The following is a 22,324-nucleotide window of genomic DNA, read 5'->3' as shown; positions in this document are numbered from 1 at the left end:
AAATCACTGCCATCTTGGCTACGAGATTCCAATGTCGCTTTTCTCCTAAAATTAAGAGATGTTATCCGTTTTCCTGACGGGCGAGAGGATAATATGTCAGTGTCCACCTGCAGATAGGTCGAACCATGAACTATGGCCTGACAATTAAAAAAATATAACCATTTCAGTTTTTTTATTTGCGGACTAGAAAAAGGAGGTTTCAACACCATTGGCATGGTAACCAACACGTTCCACTTTAGCTGCTCAACTAGCATTTAAGTTTTAGGATTCTACTGGATGTCTATGAAACCATGCAGATGGTATTTCAGCAAAAATAAGATTTTTGAACTCTTTCCACTCCGTAGCATTTTCAATTGACAGTCTCCAAAAGTTCGCTTTACGTTTTCAATGTTGAAACATTCTTTTATTGAGATGGCTATAACGTACGGCAGTCCAAAGAAATCACAAGAAATGGAAACGCGTGGAATCACCACAGAAACAACACAAGCAAATGCAATTCACTATGTAGTGGCACTGGTCCGCGAGGCATGTCAGCGCGGTCGTTTGTAATTACTTTTGCACGCGTTTGTGTTGTCCTTTTGTACGTGGGAAGTCACGGATATAAATAATGCCAATATTACATTTTTCATGTAAACATTACACTGTGTTTGCTACAATATCAGAAGTCAGCTTATGTTCCACGGAGTGGAAGTAGGCTACAGCATTGGTAACATATGTATTATTGTAGTTTTTATTTGTAACTGTTTACATGTGACTGCTTTCTAACGTAAGTTTTTTGTTTTCCGTCTTAAATTTTAGTAACCCACTGCGTAATATTACAGTTAGCTGTCCAGGCAATCCTTTAGAGAAGTTAAAAAGGTATGCAATGTTTTTTTGTGTCATGTAGGAAAATTGACACCCTGTAGTAGTAGAAGTAATTTTGTAAATTGCAGTATATCAGGTTGTTTAGAAAAAAAGATAAGGCCAGAGTAATGATGAGAAACTATACCAAAAAAAAACATTACTATGTCATTCTGTAGAAATAGTTTCGGACACGGTTACCCTTCAAAGCATGACAAGAAAGATCGTCTGCTTGCATTTGACAGTCACTCCGTCAGGTATACAGTTGGAAAATACGAATTTGGAGCCGTGCGCATATTTTAGCTTGTCTTGGTCTGTGCGGATGTGTGACACAATTCATGTCATGGACTCCATTGACGTAAAATAGCGTCTTACTCATTTTTGCGCGCAGGTTTTAAAGATGAAACTTGGGTTTACAAAATGTACAGTATATCCCGACATATAAATAATTGAGTTCTTCTTGTCCGGTTGGCCTATGTAGAATTAGGAAAAATGGCAAGAATGTGCTCCATACCATTTTACGACAAAAGGGCATCCGATGTTAGCTTATTTCGTGTGAAATCGATCTGCAGCAAGAATCCTCACAACTGTGCAGAACAAATGGAAAAAAAAATATTCTGGGTTGTCAATCATATAAAATGGCTGTACAAAAGAGATTTGGTGAAAATTTGGAAAAAAAACAGGAGTTTGTCTGAAGAGGCAGTTGGTCACACTTTGCGATTTTATGCACGTTCCATTTCTTGCTCTAGTGTGCGATGGTGCACCATGCAATAGGAAATTGTTCACGCTTCTGAACTTACAAGTGTATTAACGTTTTTTAATCCTGGTGTAATTTTTTTAATTAGTGATCCCTCATCTTTTAAAAACAGCTTGTAACAACGTTAGATCAAGTAGGCCAAATGGGACTCGATTGTTGAGATATGGCAATGATTTTATTCTTTCAAGTCTATTATAAAGTGCTGAATTACGTTGTTGTAAACTGACAGATGCACTTTTCCAACCAAAGCTATCCCAAAATGAAAGTTTGCTATGCTGCACAATTGCTTTCAGGATCTGTAGCCAAGCTTATGAGAAGTGCTTGGTTTGCTGATTTATTCAATACAGCCATACAGATCGTTGGAAGAACCAAGGCTGAATTAGCTTTCAGATACATTCTTGAAAGTGTTAATTCAATGGAAAAAACTGCTTGTCTTAACTTATCTGCGATTCAATTTCGCCACATAACATGTAAGTGTGCTATAGTTTGCATTGGTATAGATTCTGATGAAAACTGTTACAACATGACACATTTATTACATATATCTGAGGATATCTTGTATTAAGAGATCAAAGCAGTAGCATTCCAATAGTAAGTAGGTGACATTTTGTTCACCACTGTATTTGATTTGGTTTATTATTTAGAGCACATGGGTTAGTCGTTTGAGACAAAGATTAAAAGACATAAACAGGGTTCATCAAAAAGGTTGTTTCAAGATGTGAGTGTGTATTTTTTCCAGTTTTAGCCAGTTAAAGTGGTTCAACTTCAGTTAAACACCAAAACTAAGGTTTTGTTTATCGATCAAAAGCATGTATATATTTTTATCTTTAGAAGATGAGGAATCTAACTCACCGCCATAGACGTACTTTCCAGTTTCGTATTCATCAAAATATGAGGTAATTGTCAACCTCATATTTTGATGAATCTCGTTGCTTTGGCCAACTATATTGAAAGAAAACATTGCATTATATTTCTCAACAAACCAGGTTATTGCATATATTTTTACTACGCTATTTGGCACATTAAGCTGTTGGTAATACCTATTATCTTGATATGCAGGAAGAGAAAGACCGGTACTCTGTGGTTGCAATTAGTGATGCACCGAAACAGCTATTTCTATATTCGGCCGAAACCGAATATTCGGCAAAAGTTGCCGAATTAATTCGGCCGAAACTAATTTTGGTATCCGTCTCTTTAAACGCAATAAATTTAAACAAATCATGTGCTGGATTAGATCTGATCCTATCATACAGGCTTTTATTGGCGCTTGAAGAATAACCTCGTCTTCGGTTTGATTTTTATCATTTCTGTGAAAGTCGACAAATGGAAGGAACATATTCGTAAAGTTTAAACAATGATTTTAACCTTTTTGAACTTTGCGTATTAGCGTTATATGCAGTAAAAAAGTTTCGGTGCATCCCTAGTTGCAATGATATGCAGTTATTGGGTGTTCAATATTTGTTTGTCAAGTCTCTACAACTTTACTGCTGTATTTTGAACTTACCAGTGAACAATCGCCATATTTGTGTACAAGCTGTAGGCGACAAAGAGAAAATTGCTGCGATTACGCGACAAAGGGGACTTAGAAGAAAACGCAAGCGAGATAACCAGCGATGGAAGAGTAGAAATATTAAAGTGTTTCGAATCATGACAAGCCGAATTCCCTACACTTGTTTGAGCATAAGAAACCACCGTGACAGCTTGCGAACACGACGGAAACACCGACGATAACCACCACTAGTCACCGAATTCAATGCAACTCACAACAGCCAAAGGTCAAGACGATATTGGATTTCGGATAGAAACTATCAATCTTCACAAGGAAGGGGCACGCATGTTTCCCTACTTAATTCTTCACACATACGGACTGAAGGCTGCAGACGGTGTTAGCTTTCTGGCATCCTGCTGGACAACACATTTTTTTCTGACAATTCTTTATAAAACACCCATTTCGTAATCCTTCAACAGTCTACTCTCTTAGTCGCTCGTACTTTGTTTAAAGTTAAGCCACCTGGTATTGCAATGGTATCTTTCAATTGATAAAGAAGTCTGCCGAGGAGGCGAACTTACTAATCCATACAGCAAGAACACGCAAGCAGACTTAGATTCAGCGAAGCAGCGACTGGGAGTTCTATATTGGTACGCCGCACTAACCCACCTGGCGAGGGTTTTAATGAAACAATTACATGTGACAAAAGATTGATGGTCTGGGTATGACAGCTTGCATTATATTGGTTTGAGTTTTGCGCAAGTTGCAAATGTAACGTATGCCGCAGCAGGTAACGCTTATGTTGAACCTCACTTCAGAGTTTATGGTTCTTGCCCTTTTCGGGCCTAAGCCTTGGGACTAGAATTTGGCAATCTCCTTATTTCTGGTTTCGAACTTATCAATCTTCCAATCTGTACATACAATTTTATTCTTACCAAGTGCCAATATAAAGACATAAGGCAGGCAATGTTAAATTCAATTCTTTTCACATAAGCAGTAGAGTATAGAATTGGCAGTCCAGAGAAAATCATTTACGCTTTCATGAGAAACACGATTTGCTTAAAATATTGCACAACTCAGCTCAGGAAATTAAGCACAAAGAAATGAGATTATTACTGGTCAATTTACTGGTTAAGGTCAAAAACTACGACAGTGTTCAATCAAGGGAACGCAAAATTGCGTAAACACTACGTTATAAATAACGAAAGAAATGAACTGCAGATCGCGAGCTATTCATAGCAATAATAAGAACTAAAGTAAGGCGGTTGTGTTCTAATCCAGCAGTGCAAGATAAAGTGACGGTACGGTAATAACCAATGGTGTAATTGGCCAGAAAAGCGTTGATAGCATTTCAAGGTTATGCCATACCATATAAAATCCATACAGTTTTTAAATGATTCATAGTCCTGGTTAGCCAAAGGAAGTGTCAGTATGTTAGCACATGTGTTGGCTTTTTGGTAAATGACATGCGAAGAAAAACAAATGGATGGAGTGGGAGAAAACCCCTAAGGGGTAAGTTGATCTGCACCAGTTGCGAAAACCAGCACATTTTCAAATGTGCACTGGACTGTTTTGTCTGTAAAATAAATGGTTCAAACAAAAGCAACTTAACTTCAAAAGTGTAATTATGCTAAACTTTAATGTCTAGTATCCCTCCAATATGTAAGAGTTTTGTTCTCTATGTGAAGTCTATTACTTCCAGGTAGTGACAACACCAAATTCGCTAAATCCAAAACTGTTGGAGCTGTAAGTTGTTGTTGGTGGACAAACAGTGTTTCAAATTCATTGCCATGCTCTCTCAAAACATTTACCAGGTCATCGCAGTTAACGCCTACAATAAATCTGCACATCAAGCATTTTTACATGGAATGAAGCAGAACGAAATGGTGGCTTGTGCAGTGCAAAACAAACCTGTCCAACTGTCCAGCAACTTGATCATTTATATAAAACTTTACTGCATGTTCAAGAACATCATTTTTCTCGGAAAGAAAAATATTACACACAGATCCACAAATTTAGAAAAATTCAATTAAGTCCTGGATTACTTGTTGTAATACTAAAACATGGAATGGAAACTCCGCTGAAAGTGCGCCGTCACGCATGAGTAACACTCTACGCGAAATTAAAAATGCATTGGGTTAAATGCGATTTTGGTGTTTTTTAAGGGGCTTAAAAACCCATTAAATAGAACAAAATTTAAAACTTTTTTTAAAAAACAATAAGTTTGGTCCCTTGTCTTTTGAAATATGTGGATGATTTTGAATAAATCGTGTCACATCATTTTTTACGGCGATTTGCTGTCTACTGCCTTTTGGGTCAAAATAGGGAACAAATAATTGCACGGTTGCTGTTTGCAAGCAGTGGGAGGCTAAATCGAGTAATATTATCAACTACTATGCTTGTTATGTAAAATCAACTAATTGATTATTATGTTTTTTTCTAGGACAGTATCTCTGCACACAGTAATGCGGTTGTTTGGGAATATTTATTTTGCAAAAACAGGGCATTTGACAAACAGTTGACAAACGATAGTATGGCTGCTTTTTTCTGCGATTCCTGTATCTTGATGAAGATGGAGAGGAAGATATTATAATGAACCAAATTATTAAAATCAGGAAATACCTAGCCAACACCATGTTCATACTGCTGAGTGCAAATGTTGCCAGTAAAGTCCAACACAAAACAACATTTTTGTGCATAATATGGGTTTAAAAAAGTTAAGCCTTGACATAATATATGTTGATTGCTTGCAAATACTCAAGGACAGTGGGAATACTTCCAATATAAACCAACTATAACTTGTATATAAGTGTTTGCATATGAGCAAATTCTGAAAACTTTCATCTTTTTCTTCAACATGACATGTTTCTCTCACAAGCATTTTAATACATATCTAAATCAAATTCTGTTGTGTTTTACTTAAAACTAATCTGCGAAGAAAAAAAATGACTAGTGAAAAAGGGTATTTTTAATATATAAAGGTCCAATTTGGCTGAAACAAAAGGCAATTATGTTTAGTTCAACAAAACATTACATATTTTCAACTGTGTCATAAGCATTCAACCAACTGTTATGATAAGAGTAAAAAAATATACTTCTGTTATGTGTGCAATAGTTTGACAAAAATGATTTCCATCCAATTTGATTTGTTTTCTTCTCAGGGATATTAGACTAATCAACACTTAAGGTGGAACTTTCGGACAAAAAAGCCAATATACAACCATATATTTACAATGAAATCAAATAGAAAACTCAGTGATGTGTGGGGAAAATGTATAAAGTAGATTACTAGTACAACAAAAGCAGGTTCATTGCTATTCACAGAGCATCAGCTCATATGTGGCATGAATTGCTCAGAACCAATGGAATATAAAAAATGACACAAGAATTTATTTAATTATGTCAATATTTTTTAGATAGTTACAAGTTACCACTATTTATTTGTTATTTAATATTATTTGCACAAAAGATGAAAAACTGCCAGATTTAAGTATGGTTAACCAAGTAAATACAATCTTTAAAATTAAGCAGCAAAATTTGGCCCCATTTTATCTGGTTTACAAAGGCTACAATCTGACATTTTGGGCCAAAAACTACTTCATGTAGTACTGCACTATCTGTCCAACATATGTCTTTACAAAAAGCGGAGTTATGAAACATTTTGATACATACCCAATAATGACTGCAAATATGTGACCTCTGGGTCAGACTATTTTGTTCATATATTAGGTTTCTGAATCCCATGATTGCTTTTTAGGCAGATATGCAAATCTAAAACATTACGTCATCACTTGTATGACGTAATTACATGTCTTACGTCATCTTTGAGGTTGACGCGAAGACGTATTAACAATTTTTTAGTCTGTAAGGTGACTTGTAACGCACGGTCAAAAAGTGCATTATAGCGCGTCATAATTAAAATCATCCACATATTTCAAAAGATTAAGGATGAAACTACTTGAATTACATTTAAATAAATTCTTGTGGTTACATTAACTTAGACTTTTTCGCCGCCGAAAAACGCCAAAATCGCATTTAACCCAATGCATTTGTCATTTTGCGTAAAGTGTTACTCATGCGTGACGAAAAGAGTTTCCATTCCATGTTTTAGTATTCTATGATTTGACAAGCACGATAATTTTTCTCAAGATGTGCGACACGCAATAAAAAAATCGAGCTTTGCACGAGACCTTGCAGGTCGAAACAGAGCGTGTACACACCCTGTCTGCAGCTTTCCATTACTAGTATTTATTAGACAATATTCAGTTTATTTTCACCATTATCAGGTACAATAAAAAAATGGCCCAGTTAAACACAATAATTTAACCAAGTTTGATAAAGATGAGGGGTATCTAAAACCGGTCCTGGGGTGTGTCAATATTGCGAAGAATTTAGATTTCTTCTGAGACCCATCTGTAAACAAATACAATTGTGGACGTAATGTGCAAACATTTATGGTATTTGCGACATACAAATCCAAAATCTATCAGGACAATATTAACAATTATATTGTGTTTTTAATGGGCATCATAAAGATTTGGTTATTAAACCAAACATGTATAACAAGCATCTTACGATTGCAGACGGCAAAACTCTTTTAAGAATCAATAAAATATAGTCAGTTAAAATAAAGCAATCAGTAGACACCACCACAAAAATAAAACTATGGTTGTCTTAAACTTTATCTTGTGCATGTTGTTTTAAAGTTTATCCGGCGCATCCAACAACACAAGTTTCGTTCGTATAACCCAAGTCGATCTGTTACCAAAGCGGAGTCAGGGAAACGGTGAACACCATCGTCATTTTTTGAAGTAGTTTTCCTTTACGAACTAAGAGCCCAAAAGTCAAAGACTAAAGATTAAGAAAAAACATTGGGTTGATTGTCGCCTAGCTATACGAGCTATTGTTTGGGGACCGATTCGATAACTAAAACCAATTTCCTAACAATAAAGGTCAGAGGAGGACTTTTTAAACACAAAGTGTGCCAACCAATAGAAAACTACCGCAATGAACAAACATAAATCATACCATAGCTGGGTTGTACTGCAGTTTTCGATAACCACAAGATCATGTTGATAAAAACTGTAACGTATCTGTGTTACCCATTATTGGTTATGTATCTAATTCTGTAAATAATTGCCACTGACTAGTAAGAGAGCCAAAAACAGTTCTGTAGTCAGATGGGAGGATGTAAATTATAAATACATCATCTTCTATGAAGCATCGGACGCGTGTTGATAAGAATCACGTTGAAACGGCGAACTTGTTATTTCTTGTTATGGTTTGTTTTTAATGAACCGAGGGTAATGAAGAATGTGATGAAAAAAACATTGTAATTCGTTGAAACGGCGAACTGCATAAAAGTCTCTATGGTTTAGATCTACATTTTTCAATACTTGAAGTCAATTTATATGTGTAACGGCACCACTTGTATGAAATAGACTAGGATGAACAATCTTAATTTTCAAAGCCTTCACACGAAAGTGTTGATAGTAGTCGGGGATTGCCATGGCATCATCTTTGTCCGACCAGCAAGATCAGTTGTTGATGTAGGCAGTTTAAATCCAAAGCTATGATTATTGCATTCATATATCATTGCACAACCACACTAACTACTTATTCAGTATTCCAATTGTAGCATGCAAATTCAAGCATATCACGTTGAAATATATTCTGTGTTATACTGTTATATCCCTTTGAGAACGATCCACGCACTAGTTCGTTCTGTAATAATCCAGGACCGCTCCCATTGCCTGCAATTCTAGCAACATTCGTCCCTGATTGGTCTGCAGTGGAGCCAACTTCCATATCTTCTTGATGATCGTCACTATCAGGTCTATTCTTCTTGTCTTTCGGACCTCGGCCGGTCAAATCTGTAATGTTAACAAAACAAGTCATTTGCTCGTTGTCGGAAATATATGTGGTTTCATCTGCCAATACCGAGAAAAACCTGCGTTATTGACCCCTACATCACCATCACCAGAGGCCGCACGAAATCTAAATAATGTTTGAAAATTTCCCTCCTTGCGTGAGGTTTCGAATTGCTGTACATTTTCGAAACAACCGTAGTATACGGAGCCCCGTAAAGAGATGTTATGACTCCCACAAACTTCTATCGTTTCAATGATGGAGGCCAGAACTTTCCGATTTTGGGTTGCCTGGGTCTTTCGACTGACCGGCATCAAGTCGTTTACAGATGCGCCACCCATTTCCAGAAAGGAAGCTGGATGTTACAGCATGACTTTGAAACTGTCTAATGCCTCAAAGGAGCCCAGGTGTGTTCCACCAGCTTGATGAGGGGCAAACAACAACAAAACTTGCAAAAAGCACCGTGATGAGGTTTGGTGGGCGGTTCAGAGTTGCTTATGTTATTTTTCGTTTGCAAATCTACCTTACAGATACACTGTAAAAATACTTGGTTATAAATATTTTGGGCAGTTCCTTGATTTACCCAAAATTCTTGGGTGGCGTTTTTGGGTACTACAATTTTATGCCCAATTTGTGAATATTTGGGCAGTTTTATGTTCGGTATAATGCCTTTGAAACCCTTATTTGTGTACCCAATAACGATTTTGGGTAATGATTGAAAGCACCCAAAACCAAACCAAATACCCAATCGTTTATTTGGGTGGTGTAGAATAATTTTCGTTATGCAGTTACATGGTTAATAGTGTTTGTCTTTCACCTAAATAATAGTGTTGAGCACAGTCAGTCAATGCTACAATGTTAATTGTGTGTGCTGAACCAGTTAACTTGTTTAGGTGGATTGCACTGTCGCTTCGGCTGTTGCAGTATTTTGGGTTTCCGCGCAGTGGTGTCATAGCCTTGTGTTTTTGTCTGTGTTGATGATAACCTTGTCGAGTCTGTTTGTAGGTTGTAGCTTTGTAACTATGTCACCCACACATTTTTTTGGCAATTTGAAAGCTATTTGCAACATGGAATAGAAACCAAAGGGTTTCATATTCTACAGCTGGCGTGCAGTTCAAGATCTGAAACATATTGTTTTATGCATTATGAAGTTTTTTTTTTTTTACGGAAAACCGAAAAAAGTTACGCAGTACATTCAACTCGAAATTTAGAACACTAAACCTTCTGTTGCACGTATTTTACCATATCCGTTTGCAGTATAGCCCACCCATGATAGTGATCACAATAAGATTTCATATCCAACCGATGAGTCAACCTGCATCAATTGTGGCACATTATTAGTGGTACATAGAACACATTGTAGATGCGTGTTCTATTTTAGAAAACTCTGTGTAGATCTGACACCATTTCAGCATAACAATCTTTTATTGAGATGGCAAAAACTTGACAGTCATCAAACAGCAAATCCAAGAGTTCAGTTATCAATTTAAACGTTCGGTATCGAAATAGACAGAATGGCATTGAGTTGAGTTGTTAGAGTAATCTGGTTTTTAGACAATGCATTACATCGCTTTTTAAACCCGCTTGCAACTTTCTTTCATACATAAAACTTCTTCAAGTTAAAAATGCCTCCAGGTCAAGTCATGATGTGCCAGCGCGCTATAACTGCGTCCAGACAAGGCGGAGACACTGACACGTTTTTATCGGGGTCGCAAGCGAGTTAATTGTTTTAGAGCGATGGTCGTGAAAGTTTTAAATGGTAAACGCTCCAGGGTATAAAATTTGCACAAACATAACATCGGCAAGTAATATAACTACATTATAAAAATACATGTTAAAAATACACATGCGTGTTCACTACAACATGATTTGAAATATGACACACCTTCAAAAATCACATAGTCAGTCAAAACATGCAAATATTTCATCTGAAATAACAATAGTATACTTAAATAATTTGCAATCAAATAAGAACAGATCTTGTTTTAAGATAGTGGATGCTAACTGCAGCTGGTGTATGAGAAACATTTTTGTAATTGTTACTTCTTGTTATGGTTTGTTTGAAATGTTTGTGCTTTGCTTCGAATCGCCCAATTTTTTTAATGAACCGAGGTTAATGAAGAATGTAATGTAATGAAAAAAACATTGTAATTCAATTTCGAACTCTATGACAGTCGTGGTTGATATTCTAGGTGATCAGCACATATCAACAATATCTATGAACAATAAGAATCATCTTCTGGTATGTAGTTTCCAACCAACATTCGGAATAAACACCTGCATTGGGATGCTGTTGCGAATTAGAGGAAATAAATCTGCTGGTGTACTTCTTTTATCCACGCCATAATTTAAGTGTTTTATATACTTTTTGGCAAATATTAGGTTCTGAAATTAAATAATATAGAATGAATAATATTCTGCTTTTGGTTTTCTAGTGTGAAACTGGGTACAATCCTTTTGCATAAACATAGCGAATTATCTAAACTTAAAGTGCATATGACAACTGGCGCTTGTGTCAAAAAAATGCATTGTTTAGATATCGAATAATTTCAAACATAGGAGAATCTACAGATTACGTTACCTTAAAGGTCAGGACAGGGTTTTTCATTGTGACGTCACGAATCAAAGGCTTATTTGCCCCTAAATAACGCATTAAACTAACGGTTTGCCTCTGTCGCGATCATAAATGCTTAAACAACAGGAACACCCTGTAAAAAAGTTTTACAATGTTTTCCATTCCTACGCATAAGGCTTGCTGCCAGCACTCGCGCACGACCGAAGCGCCTTCTATGACGTCACGCAACAATATCTCGCTTTCGTTCGCAGCGGCAAAAGTGCGACTTTGATCAGCAGTTTTATATATTTTATGGTTTTCTAACCTGCAAAGTTAGTTTTAAAATGTAAGGTATTGTCCCCCTCAAACAAATCATGATGTATGTCTGCTGCTTAATTGTCCACCGGGTCCTTGTAAGACGCCTAAAGGTTTTACATCCATTTTATAAAAGAGTAATTGCGGCTTACTGAAATTTGTTGGTTGACTTGCTTGCGCACAAAGAAAACAATTACTTTTGTTTGAATGTCCTTAGTGGTGCACAGAAAAATATCGCGAATCATATGTGTTACTTCCCGAAAACCGTTCAACCACACTAACTCTTATGGTAGTGCAACGGCTTCTTTTGTTTTTTTATTCTCTTGGAGAAAGCGACTTAAAATAAGTATTATACTGATTCAAATGGGAAAAAAATAATAAATAAATCATTATTAAAGCGTAGTACTGATATGGCTACAACCTTACTCACAGCACATCGAAAATCATGTCCAGGCGCAGTTAGACGATTTCGGCTCTTGGCTGAGGAACAGCATTTTGTGCCAATGTTGGGTATGTGGAACCCATGATTAGCCAGAAATCTATAGGAGAGCATTCCTTCTGCCTTGCTTTTGCTGTCTCGTCAACTTGAATATCAATAATCTCTTCTTGTTCTCTACGGGTAGAAGAGCTGGATCGATGCAGAATGGATTGACAGAGTAGGTGCAACTTACTAAATCTGGGAAATAATGCATTAATTCCGTTTTGAGCAGCTTAAGGTGACCACCAATTTCTTGTGATGTAAGGAGTTTGAACATTCCGTACTGTTTTCTCTCCACGTTTTTAGTCCAGATAAAAACAGTGACATTGTTGTTCGATCCTTGCAACGAAAGATTCACAAAGTTGAGAGCCTGGAAAATATTAAAGTCGTGGTTTTTCTCTTTGAAAATCATGCCTAAGTTCAAAGACCCTCATTGTCACATTACCATGGGAAAGCCAGCGGACCTCTGTGTGGAAAAGGAGACACTTAAGATCAGAACCGAGATCTTCACAGAGCCGAGTATTCAGAGCTGATGTTTATATGAAATTGCTCAAGCATGACATGAAATCAGAAGGGAGCACTTCGGCGCAAAGTGCAAATCTATGGATAAAACAATGGACAAAAGTGGCTTTTGGTAATACATCTTTCGCATATGCTTGAAATCCTGATTTTCGCCCTAGCATCGCTGGACCACCATCTGTCGTGCATCCAACTAACATTTTCCAATCCAGTTCATTCTCTTCAAAGAAATTGGCCAAAATGTTGAACACATCTTTCCCTTTCGCTGTAGTAGCCAGCTCCTGGCTCAACATTAATTCCGTTTTCACTGTGTCATTTTGTGTAAAGTGGACATAAACTAGCAATTGGCTGCACTTGGTGACATCGGTGGACTCATCAAGTTGATTCGAGTCTTTTACTCCAGCAATCACTTGCTCTGCAATGTCAACAGACATATCTTGAATGCGGCGTTTTACAGTGTCATTAGAAAGGGACACACTATTCAATTTCGCAACTGCTTCTTCTCCAATCAAGTTCTTGACTAGTATTTTTGCTGCTGGCAAAACAAGGGACTCCGCGATCGTACGAACTTTCATGTTCTGAGCTACCAGAAGAGAGACTTCATATGATGCTTTTACTGTCCCAGAAACTGGCCCGTCGGGTCTAGGCGCTGTCTTTTTGTGTTCTTCCCAAGTCGCTCAAAATAAACTTTGATCTCGGTTCTTCTTTTCTGCATGGTTCGATTCAAGGTGCCGGTTTAACAAGCTGGGCTTCATGGCCGCGTTAGAGAGGGTTTTCATGCAAACCACACATTGTGGCAAACATTCTCCTCCGTGATCGATAGCAATGAATCCATACTGGTTCAAACAAGCTGTCGAAAAATCTTTCTGTACGTACCTTCATCCGATGATGGACTTTCACTGACGTTTTCTGAACAAACTCCAATATGTCTAAGTGCGCCTTTTCTATTAGAGTTACAATGTCAACATCCAAATCATTTGAAATGGTAGAAGCTTTTATTCGTGGATCCATAGCTGACGCAACTACACAGAATTGGAAAATGTTTTCATCCCGAAAATAAGATTCTCTCGTTGTTTTCACCGAAATGGGAAATCTGTTCCTTAAAAATATCAACAAAACTCCCTATTCCATATAGTCGGCCATCATTTACGTCATTTTGAAATTGTTCGAGGAACTTTAGCAATGAAATTGGAAGAACATGCGCCAAAGTGGTGTTTTGGTGGGATAACTGCAACAGCAACAAAAGAAGTGGCGATCTGCCATTCATTATATGACAAGGTTTGAGCAATTCCTTCATTGTTTGCAAAGTGATTTATTGCTTCTTTTAGTGCACAAGACGATCAAGTAATTGAAAAGTCGAATTCCATCTGGTGCTGACGTCGCTAATTAATTTTAGTATTGGTTTTCTAGATAATCTTTATAACGCTTGGTGTCCTTTGCAAATATATGGCAGTGCTATCGCAAACGACTCTTTGTCCGTTCTTGAATTCGAATTGGACTACCAGGTTTATAGTGTGGGCCATACAGCGAACGTTATTAATATTGCCGTCTTTAAGTGCTCTTACCACATTGGCAGCATTATCTCCCACTCTTTGTATTTCACGCAATATAGCGTCTGCTGTGTGAGAATCTTCTTCAACTTCAGCACAAGCTAATACAAAAGACAATCTTTCAAGCTCATGTATGCAACGTTTTGCAAACTAGTCCAAGTTCCAAAAATTGGTGTAAAATATTTTCTACTTGGAAGTTGATAACGGTGCTTCAGTTCTTACAACAAACGTTGAAATCCCCAATTTTCCACAACAGAGAAGGGTAAAAAATCCACGGCAATCATACCAGTAATTTTGTGGGATGCGAGGATTCGAAATTCTTCTTTTTTGATATTGCCTCTTCAATTGTTGCTTGTCTTTCACGCGCTGGCGCATTGGCTTCCACACAGAGAGAGAAACTTTGGGCTGGCGAGCTCACTCACGCTCGGCGTATTTTCGCTGTCAGTTATCACACTTGGTCCTTTGTTTTGTATGGCGTTCAAAAACGTGAGAAATGTGCTGTTTATTACCGAAGACATTACGGCCGTGGTGAATGCTGGTGTTAATGATGAGAAAGTGCTCAAAGGCAAAAAGTATTGCATTAGTCAAAACCATTACCAAGAACAACTGAAGTATGTTTGGCTGGTTTTGCACAACTCATGCAATTACAACATTCACAAGGCCGTGTTTAAAAACTTTTACCTGCATCTACAATTGAACAATAACACCAAATGAAACCTTTTTATTTTGTGGAATTGACTAAAACACAAATGAACAAGTAATACGAGAAATGAAATGAGAAGTTACTGGTTTGAAATCAATGGCGGATATTATGATCATTATGTTGATTAGTACTTTAATCACTGGAGTAGTTGTCATGGTGAACTGGTATTCTTTCATGTTATTGAATTTATTGGGTTCCTTTTTAAATTTTTCTGAACAATGCTGCTGAGTTTTGGCAACGAGTGCTGAATAAACACAGAAAAATGTATAGGCAACATTGAAGAAAACCTCTCAAAGAAATAAGAGCACATATTTTAGACAAATATACAGTATCATGAAACCATACAATGTATCACTTAATTAAAGCATCATATCACATGCAATTTTTAAAGCTAAACAGTAGATGATGCAAAAGATAACTATACCAAATATAACAATGCAACATTTTCTTAAACATGTTGATTGTTAGTGGATGCATGTTCATATTCCAATGAAAGATACTTCACTTTAAAATAGAAAGGAGGCTTGCTCAAAGCATTTCAAATAAAACCTGCTCGAAAAGATATTGAAATCATGTCTAAATATCCATTAGTTTATTGTACAACAAAAAGCTGTTTGGTTTTTAGGTGAATTGGCCAGCAAGAGCACAATTTACATTTTCTATTTAAACAGCTTTTTCACTAGCTAAATGGAAATACCTAAACTATGCAAAAGCTGGAACCTGGAAGATATAAACATGCCATGGTATAATCAACGTGTAAATTATCTTGATAAGTTGATTTTGCCCTTCTACATAATACTAGACATGTTCTTTTGAAGCGTTAATTCAACTAAAACTGTTCTTACAACTTGATAAAGCTAACATGATTTAACAAATTTCTATTTTGGTTTCAAAGGTAAAATGTCTTGTTAATTAAAGTTTTTGAAAAAAAAACAGTTTGTGATTAATTTTCGAAATTAATTAAACTCAAAAAATACTTCAAACTTCCACTTACAACACCTATACCTTCGACCCACAACCTAATTCCAAAGCTTGCGGGCGTGAGCTAAATCAAAATGATTTCGCCGGCGTATACGCTCAGCGGCAAGTCGCGGGCGTAATACGCCGAGCGCTCGCAAGCCCGCGACCTCTTGTGAGCGAAAGCTCACGCTTCCAAGCTTTGTCCCGAGCGTACGCCCGCGGCAATGAAACAAACAAAGAATCCGCCGGCGCAAAGCGTGAGTGTGGACCCGGCCTAAGAAGATTTACTACCTCTGCTTAATCTGCGCCCCACAGACATTACAAACAGCTGTGTGTTTGTCATGTTTAACAACTTCAAAATAACTCCATACACTTGATTTCAACTTGCAGCAATATACAGCCTAGCTTACTGACTCAATAGACAATGGCCATCCGTAATTATTGCAACAAAAGCGAAAATACCATAATATGACGTAATAATGCAAGACGCTTGTGGTGTCAAGATGTTTTCTTGAAATAAATTCAGTTCTGCTGAAACTGCCCTTTTTAATGTCGATTGTCATTGCTTTTGTTGCTAAATATTATACAACCGTCTGCGACCATAACCGACGTGAACCCCTTTGTGTTTGGTTAGCACTATGAACCCGACTTAATTGATATTATTGTTGGTACAATACTTCGTTTTGTTACAGGTTATATCAACAAGAATGCGGCCATTATGTTCTATGGTTGATATTTTTTGTATGTAGATTTTATCAGAATAATTTAGACAGTCATGTGTAGACTACACTGTTTATGTGAATTTGCTGAGTGAATAGTTGGTATTTCATGGTCATTTGTTCTGACCTGAAAGAATCCTGGTAAACCAACCTTATTTTCTCAGAGATTAACATCAGCTGTTTGATCTTGTGAGACATAAGACATCAACTATTTTAGAGTGATGAAAGTAGTAGAAAGTCTGCGTTTAATGAATGACAAAAATTATTCTTAGAGCACCAAAAGTTAAATAAATTTACAAGAACCTGTTACAAGACGGAGGTATCATCCTGACATAATTAGATGGGCTGTTGAGTTCTACTCTAGATCACCAGCAGCATACGAACATGTCAGAACTAGACCATCAACTTCAGCAATCAAACAATATCGGCCAGTCTGCAAAAAGTTTAGTTTGAATTGCTTGTATTTTTAAACATATAACACAATTTGTTTAGGAACATGCTTGCACTACGTGAAATGGAGCGTCTTCAAAATGAAAATTGCCCCCTGTCATCTTATTTAACCCTCGATGAAATGAAAAGTATAACAAATCTATCTGCACCATATCTCTTGTTATAATAAGATGACAAATTGGTTGGGTTTGTAGATATTCCGTAAGGCGGAGGTTGCAATGACTTGAAACTGGCAACCCACATCCTTGGGTTTAAATCAGTCACCGAGATCCATCAAGCGAGAGCTGTCGCTTCCACTTGCTTGGTACCTTACCAACACCGCTCCAGCACAGCAGCTGGCTTTAATTTTTTGGAATATTTTACAGGATTGTGAAACCAGGAATGTTAATATTCATGCAGTTGTTGCAGATGAATCTGCTACCAACAGAAAGATGGACAACATTTCCATTACAAAAGCTCTAACAGCTCCTAATCCATTAACATAGGATGGTATTTTTATGTTCAGACCCATCTCACTTGTTAAAAGTATTGGGAAACTTTTTTTCCTGGGGCCAACTGACTTTCCAAATATGTGTGATTTAATGTAGACAACAAGAAATTCACTATGATACATCAATATGGAAGGACACGGTAAAGACATATTGTGGACCCATATAAAGGAATTGTATAAATTGGAAAAAAGTTCTACACTTTTGTATCGTACTAGATTAACAGATGCCCATATAAATCTAAAGCCATTGTATCAACAGGAAAGTTGGAAACTGCCTTAAAATGATCCCACAGGCAATGGGCACTGCTAATGTACTGCTATTTGCAAAGTAAAGTTGTTTTTTTGCATTTAATCCAAAATATTTTTTCTACAAGGTGGTTCGATATCGTAAATAGCACTATACCGATTCGAAATATGATGGATGACAGAATCATTTGGTTAAAAACTACATTTGTCAAAACATTGCAAAATTGGCAGGTAATCCATACAGATCAAATTGTTTTAAATTTATATATATATTACATTTTCTATAGGTCAGTGTTAAAACTGCTGAAAAAAGACGCATTATGGCATATCCTACTTTGGAAGGCCTTTTGTTCACAACAGCTTGAAGCATTTTTTGGGAACATAGTAAGTACCATGATTTTTGTGTGATTCAAACAAAACTCAGGAAATGTTTAGAGTCCAGACATTTCTCAAGTATCTTATGGCATGCAACACATTTTACAACGAAAAATCATTAAAAAAATTAAGGGTGGAAGCTCAACCCATGGAGCCAAAAACTCTTGGATAACAGTAGTATCTAATGAGCCAATGCCCAAGAAGGGGCGAGTTGCTTAAACGTTTTGGTTTTACAGTACATGATTTATTTAGTAATGAAAAGGTCGTCTGGCAAAAGAAAAACTTGTTTGTTCGACGTTTCGGTTGTTATACAACGAACCTTCATCAGGATAATGAAGTAAAAAACGCCCACACGGCGATAAATATTCACGCGCTCATAAAGCAAAAAAGGGGGCGAAAGAAACAACACAAGCTAAGAAGCGGGGAGGGGGGGAACACCATTAATAGAAAATGCGCGCCAACCGGACGATACCGAGGTCTAAAGCATAGCGCCTCGAGGTGCGCAAGACCATCACGTTCAACCAGGGGGCATGTCGTGCAGACCGTTTATCAAATTGCGATAAACGGGTGTAAAGAAGGTTTCCCTCTTATCATTAAGTGCGAACCCATGTGCGTTTACATGAATAGACTCGAAGAACATTCTCTTGTACCTGTCCTTTTCCCGGTCCAAAATTACTGTGTCCTCAAAATTAACCGCGTGTCCTGTTGCTGCAACATGTTGCGACAATGCCGTCCCTGCCACCTTATTGGGTTTGCCAACATCCCGTTGATGTTCCTTTAGACGTGTTCGTAGGGCGCGACCCGTCTCACCAAGATATCCTGATGAAGGTTCGTTGTATAACAACCGAAACGTCGAACAAACAAGTTTTTCTTTTGGCAGACGAGCTTCTCATTACTAAATAGTATGCCTGGCAGCGTTAGCAACATACTACATAATTTATTGTTTATCAATTGTTAAAATCTGTTAAATTTTTTCCCATTGATATAGTAAGGTAAGACACATTTAAACATATTTATAAGAATCACCTTACTTGCTACATTTGTTTTTCAGGTCACTCCGCAGCCCTTAGGACTGTTTACAAGTTTTACCTAGCATTTTTTCCGTAAGTTTCTTAACTATATAAGTCACAACTTTATCGACCATGATTTGGGTGTGTCAATTAGAAACAAAATATAGTTGCAAGCACACACTGATTCCGCCAATAAAACAAAGTCTACTTTTCCTGGGGATTGATTAACTTCTTTAGTGGTATAAATATATACCTTTTGGAGCAAGTGTAATAAATCTTGTATTTATTTAACGTTTCAGATACGTTTGCTGTAAATGTAGTTGCCTCCGCGTGATCGCCGTCAAGGTCATCCAGAAGAAGATCGTTTATGTTTGCAACGGTCTTTTGCGAACTCCATTTTCACCAATAAAAATATTTGCTATCGCCTGTACAAACTATTACAAGTTTTCTGCCAGAGACATACGTCTTCAGTTTAGCGTAATCTACTTGTCAGTAAGTAACTACAAAATACAACAAAACAAGCAAAGTAACTTACAGATACACGATTTTAATGTTATAATTTGCAATAACAGTTTTAAGTTACGGGTTTTCAAATGTTCACCAGACAGTATGAGAGCAGATACACCCATGCATGACCGACAATCAGTCGGCCTACTATATGGTGAAACCAAGGATTGAATGTGCAGCTAAATTATCGAATGACATTTGTGCAATGGTGGCTTTGACTGTCATGTCTATTCCTTGAATGTTGATCTGAATTCCATGCTGCAAGGTACAAGAATCAATATAAAAACACAGAAAATTTTGTAACCATATTTTTGATTTACTGTTTCGAGTAGATTGAGATCCGCATTAAGAGGTTGAAGAATTTTTTCCCATCCAATCTGTGAGTGTTTTATGTAATTTGTGTTAAACACTGTACTCCAAAATATGCGTTTCATCCCCGATTTCAATTTTGCAAGAGTCTTTAGAATTGATTTGTGCCAGTTTTTGAGCCAAGCGGATTTACTACCTCATAACCATCATAATGTAACGTTTATGCATGACGTAGTGTTCACATTTACGTAATTTTCCATTAGGTAATGCAGAGTGACTTGTAGTTTTGTACCGCCCAGATAAATACCACAGTTCTCGGAACTGCCCAGGGAAAATTGGTTGTAACACGTAATTAGGTATCGCGGTTCGCACGCAAGCCGCATAACTGGTTATTATGAATTGTCTTTAAATCTCTGGTTTCTGTGGCCCGAATTCATTCCACATTGTGGGATCGCCACTCTGCGCTGGGCTTTTGCCTAGTGTGGTGTCACCATACCATTCCTTTGACATTCTTGGTTCGCCTTTAGCGTTTCGTCCATTGGTGAAACATTCTTCCAAGATGAACGACCTACACTTGGCGACCCCGTAACTGCAAGTTTCCTGCAACATTCGAAGAACGAAGATTGAAACTATTTCTACCACGACGAACGACAAATCTTGACCGTGAGTACCAAACCAGTTGTACTTTTGGTCGACATTCTTTCATCATCTCATTGCCACGAGGATTCTTTTATAATCTTTCATCAAAATTGCCATCTGGTTGAATATTTATCAGGCTATATTCAAGCCATAATCTCGGCGTTTATTACGCTGTTTCTTGGATTGCGCACAGTTGCAATTTAACGCGCTAATCTCTCAAATCTTGCTGAGATTTTCAAGGTTCCTCGCTTGTTGGACCACCATTTCTCTTGGATTCATCCACTGTTCTTCCAAATTTCCATTCACGAGTGTTTTCCTGAGGATTCGTCAACTCCAGCCCTGCGCTTTAATCGAGCTTAGAGGAGATTCAATTCGCGTACGCACGGATTTCATCGTTTCCCATATACAACGTTGGATATTTTCCGTGATTGTTCGTTTCCCCCTGCCCAATTTCCGTCTCGTTATTTTGGGCTGGGCTGCCGGCAGGTGTTGGCTTGTCTCTGCGGGAAATCGCACCGTCAATTCCGGCGGACCATCACGCTGTGTTGGAACCGATGCCTACAGGCAAGAATGAACCACGACAAAGTCTGTTGTGCGAGGGAAGGTGGATTTCATTCCAAGACCTTCACAGTCAAACCTATGGAATACTGTTGGACTATACAATTTCGCTATTCAACGGTCATGGATTATTAAACGCAATGAACTGAATTTTTACCTGCCATTGCAAACATCAAGGATATTTCAAGAAATCTTGGCTACAAACGTCGGAACGTTATCGAAAATTACCCGGTAATGTGCCTACTACTTTTGTTTCTACTCTTTTAAGCCATGCCTAGCCCTTAGTGGTTACGTAATACTAATCCCCTTATATTCACTTTCTGTAAAAGGGTTTTTAAACTTTGTTAAGTCTCCTTGTCACCGAAACGTTAGTTGATATTATTCCTTGCGTAATTGACGTCTGTTAAATGTGAAATGTTGATTCAACCCTTAACGTGTCAGCATGACAAAGTCAGATGGGGCCTGATACCTTTATACTACATGGCGCATAATTAAGCAAGGTCGCCCTTTCATATATTGCCTCCCCAGCACTCTTTATTATGTCTGAAGCCCCAATAGGAAAAATCCTTGCTCTAGTTTTGTTTTGATGAAGCACATAACTGCTGATTGACATATTTTACGCATGGTTTTGTTGTTTGGCCATTATTTTGTGACATGTACTTTGACAAAGCTAAAATACCATTTTTTCTTTTCATTTTCTTGTTCTTTGCCTATCCTGAAAAACACTTTTTGGGAAAAGACGAGTGTAACGTTTATGCATGACGTAGTGTTCACATTTACGTAATTTTCCATTAGGTAATGCAGAGTGACTTGTAGTTTTGTACCGCCCAGATAAATACCACAGTTCTCGGAACTGCCCAGGGAAAATTGGTTGTAACACGTAATTAGGTATCGCGGTTCGCACGCAAGCCGCATAACTGGTTATTATGAATTGTCTTTAAATCTCTGGTTTCTGTGGCCCGAATTCATTCCACATTGTGGGATCGCC

The 22,324-nt window shown here is 37.5% G+C and overlaps 1 protein-coding gene and 1 pseudogene across 1 annotated transcript; one reads left to right on the top strand and one right to left on the bottom strand.

Annotated features, from left to right (window-relative positions):
- Nucleotides 1–11,003: 11,003 nt before the first annotated feature.
- LOC145895669 (uncharacterized) lies at nt 11,004–20,028 on the bottom strand (annotated as a pseudogene).
- Nucleotides 14,842–17,687, top strand: LOC145894567 (uncharacterized). The gene is made up of 3 exons (XM_082983189.1): nt 14,842–14,981; nt 17,066–17,183; nt 17,463–17,687. Exons 1-3 carry the CDS (start codon nt 14,842–14,844, stop codon nt 17,685–17,687), a joined length of 483 nt encoding a protein of 160 aa, XP_082839315.1.
- Nucleotides 20,029–22,324: the final 2,296 nt, after the last annotated feature.

Source organism: Ascidia mentula, chromosome 3 (genome assembly GCF_947561715.1).
Source record: "Ascidia mentula chromosome 3, kaAscMent1.1, whole genome shotgun sequence".
In the NCBI taxonomy this organism is placed as follows: domain Eukaryota; kingdom Metazoa; phylum Chordata; class Ascidiacea; order Phlebobranchia; family Ascidiidae; genus Ascidia; species Ascidia mentula.
The sequence above is the reverse complement of the archived record's forward strand: the minus strand, read 5'-3'. Positions and strand labels throughout refer to the sequence as shown.